The sequence below is a fragment of the Nanorana parkeri genome, unplaced genomic scaffold (assembly GCF_000935625.1).
Source record: "Nanorana parkeri isolate BGI_ZX_2015 unplaced genomic scaffold, ASM93562v1 scaffold859, whole genome shotgun sequence".
Classification (NCBI taxonomy): domain Eukaryota; kingdom Metazoa; phylum Chordata; class Amphibia; order Anura; family Dicroglossidae; genus Nanorana; species Nanorana parkeri.
Genome location: NW_017307127.1, coordinates 86,116 through 96,710, shown reverse-complemented (window position 1 = coordinate 96,710; position 10,595 = coordinate 86,116). Strand labels below are relative to the sequence as shown.

Here is a 10,595-nt window from a genome sequence, read left to right as displayed (position 1 = left end):
CTCAGCTTTTCAGTTTCTGCTCTGACAGGGAGAGAATACAAGAGAATGGCAGCACCCCTATCCCTGAGAGGTAAGGGTTCACTATAATAACAACCTAAAGCTGAATGCCAATAGTTCAGGTCAACATTTGCAGCTTTAAAGAAGAACTATGAGGCAAGATGGAAAATCACTCAGCCTCATAGTTCGAGCCAACGTGTGACAATGAAACTGTCACACGCCGGCTCAATAGATCGAGAAGTGAGCGAACACATACCGTCGCTCGCTCATTTCTCGATCCTGTGCCTGCAGAGAGCGCTAGTTTGTGTCCTCCCGTTACTCTTAGGAGAAGTATGGGGAAAAGCTCTGACCCCATAGTTCTCCTTTAATATTTACTCTGTCACAAGCTTAGGTCAAAGGGGTTAAATACTACAATAAAACGACCACAACAGTTCAGTGAATGGAGGAGATATAGCAAGAGAAGGGTCAGGTGCAGTTAGGCTCAGAGAATAATATAGAGTATAACAAAAGAAAAGACCAGAAACAGAGTAGCAAAACATATGACAAAAAAGGATCCCAAAACACCAACTCTGACAGTAGACCTATATTCAAATATTAGTGTAAACAGTCTTGTTGGGATTGATAAATTCAAAGTATTAGAGTTTCTCATTGCATACCAATATTTTCTTACTGAGAAACTTCTCATTATATCAGTGGGCATGCTGCTAAACCAGCTGGAGGTTGCGTTGTAAATAATATGAACAAAACAGAAATCAGAAGTAATTACAAAACACTAAAATAAACTAGAAGTGTAACAAGAAGGTAGAGTGAAACAAAGGCCTCTGCTCCATGGATGATTCAACTGAGGAGCCCAGAGAGATCAGTGGGGTTGGACAAGCAGCGACAATCCAACCACTGGAAGATCTCTGCATAAACACACACACACTCGAATTAGCAGTGCATGCAAGTGTGGGATAGAAGGACTGAAATACTTACCTTTCCCATATAAAATCCCATTCCAGCCTCCCTAAGCACATATTACAAGGCCTAGCCCTAGACACTTGATCCATAGATCTTTGTGTAGAAGAACAGAGTTAAAAGTGTATTTCCACTTCGGCAGTCAAATTTGAGAAATCCCCACTATACTTTTATGTGTTCCTATCATGCATCACTTCCCCCTCCCTTTTAGATTGTAAGCCCTCAGGGGCAGGGCCCTCATTACCATCTTGTCTTGATTTGTATTGTGATTGTAATGTCTTCCCTATATTGTAAAGCGCTGCACAAACTGTTGGCGCTATATAAATCCTGTATAATAATAATCACACAGCATACCTAAAAATCAATGCTATAACATTTCCTATTATGTGGAGCAGGATTACACATAGGCAGCTTCTATTGCTTAAAAAAGATGGCGTATATAAAAGATATTTGCCATGTAGAGATGTGGAGATAAGGGACAAAATGAGGGACAAACTGAGAGACAGTACATTAACATTAAATATACCCCCCAAGCCTTGATTGCTTTAACCCGCTTTGTTAGGACAGACAGTTACGCACATCTAGCGTTCCACTCATGATGGAGATCTGCCAGCAAACTACAAACAGGGTTATTTATAGGAAACATTACTCCCCAGCCCCCTCCTTAATATCAAATAGCAAGAGGAAGCTCAATAAGACTTTTCAGCAAGTAAAATGTGAGCAGCAATTTTTAACTATTTGTTCATGTTATCCTATGTGAATGAGAACATGTAACTAATATAACATAGGTGTTATCCCAATTTGGCTGTAAAACTGGAAATACACTTGAAACTGGCTGATCTTTGCCTTCAGCAAAGATAACGTGACCAATAAGCCTTCACATGGTTAGCACTGTATGTAGCCTGAAGCAGAATTTTCTCCTAGAAAGGTAAGCATTTCAGCCCTTCTATTAGCATTTATATATACACATAGACTGTTGACTATGGGTACACTTTAACTTTGGCTATTTTAGTGCTCCAGCAAAACTGGAACGAATATGTGTGCTGCATTTAAGGTCTTCAATCATTAGGGTCTACTCCCATATATGTTAAAGGCTCATTTATGGGTGGACGGTTATGGACTGAGTTGGCCAGCTCAGACTTTATCCTGCACTCCTCGTGTGCCAGAAAGCCAGATGGCTACAGTAAAACACAACTTGTAACGTCCAAGTTGTGTTTTACTGGATGCATTGTGTTCATTCACATACTTCTGTTGCAGTCCTTCCTTCACACATCCCGTGTTTAATATGTATGTATACCCCAACTATGAACATCTACCAGATGCTCTCTTTTGATGCTGTATATATAGAATTTGGGGATAAATATGGAGCAAAAGCGATACCACACCCAAAGAGGAAATGTATAGTAATGTGGGAAAGATAAGAGCTTTTAAGGTATCAAAAACACCACTGATATAGCACAGAAGTAGGTTAAGATTACATCTTTATCTTATACAAAAATATAAAAGAAAATTTGATTGTGCATAATAAATGCAATATTATCATGATGTCATGGTATCAAGGGGTGCCAGTATTCCTCTATGCGTTTTGCGCCCAATATAGGGGCTTCTTCAGGAGAAAGTAAGAGGATGCTCTATATAGATAGATACACATGAAAGTATACAAATGTATCATATTATGTAACATCGCATAGATTAAGATAATGGTACAGTGTATCATACGTGAACATTTAATGACCCGTTAACGTTGGTGTGACTGTTTGAAGGAAGAAGTGCATCTATAAAAGCCAAAAGAGAAAATCCATGCAATGTTGTCACCAGTTTAGGCAGCCGCTTGGGATCACTGTTTTAAATGTTTTATTATGCACAATCAGATTTTCTTTTATATAAAATAAAGATGTAATCTTAACATACTTCTGTGCTATATCAGTGGTGTTTTGATACCTTAAAAGCCCTGATCCTTGCCGCATTATTATACATGCTCTCTTTTGATGTGTTAAATATACAATTCAAACCATTTTTAATACTTTGCAATAAGTGAAATAAAAAACACCTCTTGATACTGCCAGAAATTACATTTTAGAGCTGCAGAATATCCTTGGATACTCATTCAGAGCTGTAAAGACAGGTGCAAGCAACCACAACCCTGGGTGACCTATTATATACCTATCTGATTTTTTTCTATGTAACAATTAAAATGGGTTTCAACTTTTAGTAAGAATAAGAGAAACTGCTTTGAAAATTAGTAAAAGTTCTTTGTATTAGCTGCTCGGTACACATTCTGGAAGCTGTTGGATGGTCATAGCTCATAGCCTTCTTATGGCCAAGAGAATTACAGGTGTACAGAATTAATGCTCTTCATTTTCACGCAAATATATGACCACCTGTTGTCATTCAAAATGGGTTGGGATGGTGGTTGACATGCTTGTTTCTGCATCAGAGTGCCCATATTTATCCTTTATAGACTGGAAGTTACAAGTTGTGTTTTACTGTAGCCATCTGGCTTTCTGGCACACGAGGAGTGCAGGATAAAGTCTGAGCTGGCCAACTCAGTCCATAACCGTCCACCCATAAATGAGCCTTTAACATATATGGGAGTAGACCCTAATGATTGAAGACCTTAAATGCAGCACACATATTCGTTCCAGTTTTGCTGGAGCACTAAAATAGCCAAAGTTAAAGTGTACCCATAGTCAACAGTCTATGTGTATATATAAATGCTAATAGAAGGGCTGAAATGCTTACCTTTCTAGGAGAAAATTCTGCTTCAGGCTACATACAGTGCTAACCATGTGAAGGCTTATTGGTCACGTTATCTTTGCTGAAGGCAAAGATCAGCCAGTTTCAAGTGTATTTCCAGTTTTACAGCCAAATTGGGATAACACCTATGTTATATTAGTTACATGTTCTCATTCACATAGGATAACATGAACAAATAGTTAAAAATTGCTGCTCACATTTTACTTGCTGAAAAGTCTTATTGAGCTTCCTCTTGCTATTTGATATTAAGGAGGGGGCTGGGGAGTAATGTTTCCTATAAATAACCCTGTTTGTAGTTTGCTGGCAGATCTCCATCATGAGTGGAACGCTAGATGTGCGTAACTGTCTGTCCTAACAAAGCGGGTTAAAGCAATCAAGGCTTGGGGGGTATATTTAATGTTAATGCACTGTCTCTCAGTTTGTCCCTTATCTCCACATCTCTACATGGCAGATATCTTTATATACGCCATCTTTTTTAAGCAATAGAAGCTGCCTATGTGTAATCCTGCTCCATATAATAGGAAATGTTATAGCATTGATTTTTAGGTATGCTGTGTGAATATTATTATACAGGATTTATATAGCGCCAACAGTTTGCGCAGCGCTTTACAATATAGGGAAGACATTACAATCACAATACAAATCAAGACAAGATGGTACGTGAACATTTAATGACCTGTTACGTTGGTGTGACTGTTTGGAGGAAGAAGTGCATCTATAAAAACCAAAAGGGAAAATCCATGCAATGTTGTCACCAGTTTAGGCAGCCACTTGGGATCACTGTTTTAAGTGTTTTATTATGCACAATCAGATTTTCTTTTATATTTTTGTATAAAATAAAGATGTAATCTTAACATACTTCTGTGCTATATCAGTGGTGTTTTGATACCTTAAAAGCCCTGATCCTTGCCGCATTATTATACATGCTCTCTTTTGATGTGTTAAATATACAATTCAAACCATTTTTAATACTTTGCAATAAGTGAAATAAAAAACACCTCTTGATACTGCCAGAAATTACATTTTAGAGCTGCAGAATATCCTTGGATACTCATTCAGAGCTGTAAAGACAGGTGCAAGCAACCACAATCCTGGGTGACCTATTATATACCCATCTGATTTTTTCTATGTAACAGCTTTCAGTGGAAGCGTATTCCTTGCTGTGTGTGTTGTTTTTGCTTCACCGAGTCTTACCAGCATGATCAAGGTTACCTCTGTGAACTATAGAGTTATGGAGATGAGGAGATGCTCTGTAGTCCAAATAGCCTAGGTTGACAACACTGCAGATACAGTGCAGTAATGAACATTATAATTCCAGTACAGTAAGTTGTTAGCAGGATCACTAAGTGAGAATAAGGAAAAAGATTCCTGAAAAAGGAGAACTAATGAACCCATAACAACTAAGAACTAATAAACTACAATATATTAAATTAGACTTAGACTTGTGATCATTTTTGCAGGTTGTAGTTTATATTAAGTAAAAACAAAACAGCATCAAGACAGTAAAATCAGATCAGAGCACAGTCGCTAGCCTGGGATAATGGAAAAGAGTTGAGTGAAACAGATTATATTTAAGCAGATACTGGAACACTTCATTATTGGTTCTAAATGTTGGGCATGAGAGGTATGAATGTACAAATACGGATATATGGACCATTAATATGAAAGTTGCTTCCATGCAAAATACAACAGACAATAAGAATATTTGCATTGGTTAAAACATATTTAGTGAGCGGAATACCAAACATTATTAGGGATTAATGTCACTGGTAAAGAGAACTCCAGTCAAAGATAAAATTCATTAAAATGGGGTCACTAAATACTAGCTGATCCATGTTTCTTTAGGTGGTTGGGCGATGACGACTTACTAAAAGCGAACCCTTTTTTGGCAGTAAAAGATCTTTCCCATGCCAATTAAAAGCTTCAAAAATCATCTTACCAACTACAGCTTGTTTGCTTGTTATTTAAAGTGGAACTCCAGCTAAATGTACGGTTAGGTCTACATATAGGAGAACAGTTTTTAAGGGTTATCTGTGGTCAAAAACTAAAAATAAATATGTCTTTCTATATTGAATTTCCATAAGTTCTATTCCACTCCAAATAACCATACTGATCTAGAAGTTTGCAAACTTACTTACTGAAGATGTCCATAGTTTGCACTTCTTCAATGCACTGACACAGTTTCACTCAATGCTGGAAAAATTAAACTCTCACAAAGCCTTCTGAACTACAGCTCAACATCTGAACCATGTAACATCATCATTGCTTGCTGTAGGCAATGCATGATGGGCTATGTAGTCTTGAGAAATCAAGATTGCATCACATCAAGCAGCATGCAAAGCACACTGGGAATCCAGCAAGTTGATGGAAGTGATGGGCAGACAGAAGGCAGCACTCACTACATAAAAGGGATTTTTTTCAAGTAAGCTTTGACTGTGTTATTATAATAACAGACTCTGGGCTGTTACCCTAGCAGACTTTATAAACATGATGATGTTAACTGGGCCAAATGTCTGGAGGTCCACTTCAAAAGGATCCTGGATTAAGGGAAATATGTAGGCTGTTGTAGCTGACCTCTCCTTCTGAAAATGCTATTTTCCTGCATATACTAATCCCCTGGCTTCAACACTTTGAATCAGTAATCCATAACGATTATGAAGATCTGGAGGTTTGATGTCACTCTGACCTCACTTGCTGCATGCTTGTTCCAGGTTAGTGAGTCAAAAAATATTTCAGCTTGGCAACTATAGAATAAGGTTATCAGCGGCAGCCTAAGCATTTCTCCCAGCACAGGTCTCCTATACCTTCCTGCCCTGAAATACACACAGATGCAAGGATCTATGTTCACTCATGTCTGGTGTCTGGAGCTAAGAAAAAAAATAACAAAAGGTTTATAACATCGTAGAAGTTTAAATGCATTTTTGTCCTGAGTGGAGTTCTCCTTTAGCACAGATGTAAAGAAAAAGTTGAACCTACGCCCAACTCCCACAGAGACATTGTAGCTGAGGCCTTGGTGAAGCAGAGGAGAAAGAAAACAGTAATTCATTACAATTAACATTTCAGCTGAAGTTGCACAAAACAGTACTTTCCAAAAATGCTGAATATTTACAATTTCTCTTGGATCACATACAACCAAAACCAAACAAGGAAATTGTAAGTACATGTGCACTGTATGCTAGTCCACCACCCCTTATCCCCCAACTTACCTTAACCTAGAAACTCCCCACTCAGCTGCTTACTTATCTCATTATTAAAGCTGCAGCCTCCTCCTCTGTATACATCCCCTGGGGTGGAAATATGCGGTCCTGGCCACACCTATATTGATCCCTCATGGGCTCGAACTGGGCTATACTCAGAGTCTTCAGTTATTAAAGGGTCAATCTGCCAAGCATTAATATTTTAATTCAAAGCTGACGATTAATCTGCTTATGTTTTGCTGTTTTTGCCTTCCTTGGTTCATCCCTATACTAATGAAAATTGTAAATGCAACTTCTCCATTTTATTTCATTATTTATCTTATTTTAGACCCAGTAACATCATCAATGGGTCTTTGTGCTTCTCTATGCCATACAAGAAGAGCACAGCAGGTGGGAGGGGCTTACATAACTTCCTGAAAACAACAGACCACTCTCGGCAACACCCACATATGATGCTAAGCCTCTATAACTGAAAGGACTGAAATCTGATGAGGCCAGTGGGAAGTAAGGCTGGGGAGGAAAGAGCTAGATGCTGCTGAATGTCCTCCAGCCAGGCAATGAGGCGGGCTCCATCTGACTTGCTGTAGCTTTTGGTGCACAATGTGCAGGGACATCAGAGTAAACATTTTCAGTAATGTTTTTTTAGGAAACCTAACATACACTGTGTATTAGATGTGAGGACACTGGGGGGCATATCATCACTGCCACTTAGGAGTAGGAGAAAAGGCTGGAGGGAAAGCTGTGACAGTCGGCCAGCTGGGAGGATCGGGTGAGTTTAACTTTTTTTATTTTAGACTCTAGACAAAAACGAGCAGTTAACCCTTGCGGTGTGGGGATAGGCCCACTGTAAGGGTTAATAGATTTTTTTTCTGGAGTTGTTCTTTAAAGCTTTTGTTGCTTGATAATTTAAATGCTTACTTCACCTTTTCCTATAAAAATGAGAAAGGTGAACTAACTTACAATATCCTCTTCACCTCCCATTCAACCTCTCTCCTTTAGCTGGGATGATAAATCGCCCTTCTCTCGCGCCAGTCGCTAGAAAGGTCATACCACTTCCAAAATTTCACTACACAGCCCTGGAAAGGTTAATCAGAATCTTAGAATAGATTCTAATTGGTCAGTGTGGTCACATGACTGCTCACCACTGCAAGTGTTTTGTTACTACACATCCTCCGGGGATGTGTAGTGAAGTTTTAAACTGTTGGGACCATTGTAGCAGTAGCTAATTGCAGTGGTGACTGGAATAGGGGGTGTGAGAAGGATGTATGAGTTAGTTCAACTTCCCTTTTCTTAGCAATAAAAACTCGACAAAGGTTTTTGCCTAGTTTTACACTTTACCCGATTATGACACTTAGCCCTCATTCACACGGGTAACGGCCAGCCTGTACAGATCCAAATCAGGCAGCTCCCGGTAAGGACAGGTGCTGCGTGTGATTTGTACACAGTAGCCTGACCTTCTCTATGGGAGTACGCTGCTCTATGCCCACCCGACCTGCACGTCCGTATGGGTGCGGATGTCCCTGCTCAGACGCAGACAGGATCCATCCTGTCAGCGTATGAGTACAGACACCCGCAGGTCGGGTGAGCGTATGGCGTCGTACGGCCACGTACTCCCATAGAGAAGGACAGGCTGCTGCGCATAATCACATGCAGCACCTGTCCTTCCCGAGAGCTGCCCGATATGGCCGTGCACGGAACACGGATCTGTACAGACCGGCCGTTACCTGTGCGAATGAGGGCTAAAAGGAGAATTATGGGGTGAGTGAAAAACACTCATCCTCATAATTCGAGCCCACCTATGACAAAGAAGATGTCACATGTCAGCTCTATTGATCATGAAGTAGGCAAACCCATACTGCTGATCGCAGACCTTCCGATCATCTCCCTGCGGAGAGCACTGACTGCCAGTCTCCGCTCCCGCAGGGATTCTCCCCTCCCCTCTCCGTTTCTCCAGCGCTAACTGGGGGAACGGATGGGGAAGGGGATGGGCAGAGCCCGCTGTCAGCCATCGGTCAATAGCCCGCTATATACTGAGTTTTGGGTCACCGGAGGACATTAGCATATGTCCTCCCATGACCCTGAAGAGAACTATGGGCAAAAAAGGTTTCTTTTAACATGCCTCAAAGTGAATTGATGTCCAGTGGACAGTCATTCTGACTAGCAAATCTAGAAAGAAAAGCAAAACTGACCTGGAAGACTCCACAGCCCAGAAACTTCTAACGTGCGCAGTTTCTTCTCCAACTCCGCCACTCTAGTACCTAGAATTCTGAAACAAATATTAAATCATAATGCATTTGTTAACACTCCTAACGGTGTTAATAACATTTATCTCAAGGCAATTACAAAGAACGCAACAAAAACTTTAACAGAGAAGCAGGTTATTCTTTTCAACCAAGCTGCTAAGTGCAACCAATTAACAGTTCTACCTCCTTTATTTATTTGCCAATATGAAACCAAACCCTAACAACCTAGGTGACATCATCATGATGAATTATAACACAGCTCGTGAAGGAGCAGAGTTGGGAAAGCTTTTGTTACAATTAGACTGGAAACGTTTCTTCTTAGCTTAGATAATGTGGTGACATTTCACTATGCATATAATACCCAATCATGTGCAAGGAAAGTAATAATAACAAAACAAGTAGTATCTTTGCTTGCACATTATTGGTGATGGAAGCCAGCACAGCTTCATCTCATTCACTAAATTAGGGGGAAACGTTCCTTACAAAATGCAAATTCCCTTGCAAAGTAAACAACCTAATTGCCTTTAGTAAATCACCCCCATCGTCTACTATGATAGAGATGGAGTAGCCTCATAAAGGGGCTACAATGCAAACCTTAACCAGCAGTTACGGGAAGTGGAACAATTTTAAATGTGAGTAGTAACAGAAAGGTTTATTGCTTTTCCAAACTTAGTTCTTAATGCTTCTTTAAAACATCAGGCAGCAGAGAATCCCCAGACAGAAGTTTATTAGACATTTTGTGATCATGAACCCAATGCATTTTCCGGTCACAGAAGCTGCAGCTGCGAATGGAGTACAGCTTGGCTGATTTTCTTTTCCCAAGCTTTAATGAAACACTTTGTTTTCTCTTCCTTTCTCTAAAAGTACAAGCTGAACTCAGCAGTGACAGCAGACAGGAGGCCACAGGGACAGATACACATACTTGTTGGTTTGCCTTTGGTGCTGAATGACCATATTTTTCTCATGAATAGTTTCTAGCAGAGCTGTAGCCAGAGACTTCAGATCAGAGATGGACTGCGGAGTGGCAGGAAGGCTGCAGCCGTGGTCCTCCGATAATAATTGCTGAACTACAAAGAAGAGGGAAACAATGGCCATCAGATAATAAAAATCTATTCTTCTCTTCAAGGTCAACAAACAAATGTAATGAAACCGCTAAAAATATTTTGTGCTACAATATTAAAAGGGAAGTTTCACACTATAGTATTGGGCTGAAGGCAAGGTGCCCCTCCACTGAGGGCTTGTTCTTGCCATGTCTGTTGAGCTGCATTTTTTCTGCATACCACCACAAATGTATGGTGTGAACAAGGCACAGAGAAAACAATTATTTTCTATGTGCCCTATAATCCAGTCATATGCTGGACACTATCTAGTGTTAGCCATATAAAGCATTTCTTTTTTCATCCTAACTAAATCAGGGTCATGTGATGAGTTCAGCGGCAGGTGA

At 40.0% G+C, this 10,595-nt stretch overlaps 1 protein-coding gene across 4 annotated transcripts in view; it reads right to left on the bottom strand.

Moving 5' to 3' along the window:
• The window catches only part of CCDC149 (coiled-coil domain containing 149), a 44,217-nt gene that overhangs the window by 4,223 nt on the left and 29,399 nt on the right, over positions 1-10,595 (bottom strand). For 2 of the 4 annotated variants that reach the window (XM_018565559.1, XM_018565561.1), the window contains exons 9-11: positions 10,074-10,218; positions 9,098-9,174; positions 6,688-6,720 (exon numbers count right to left, since the gene is read on the bottom strand). In XM_018565559.1, coding sequence (XP_018421061.1) covers positions 6,688-6,720; positions 9,098-9,174; positions 10,074-10,218 — 255 coding nt within the window. The remainder of the gene's footprint in view (positions 1-6,687; positions 6,721-9,097; positions 9,175-10,073; positions 10,219-10,595) is intronic. The other 2 variants (XM_018565560.1, XM_018565562.1) reach the window with 1 other exon arrangement.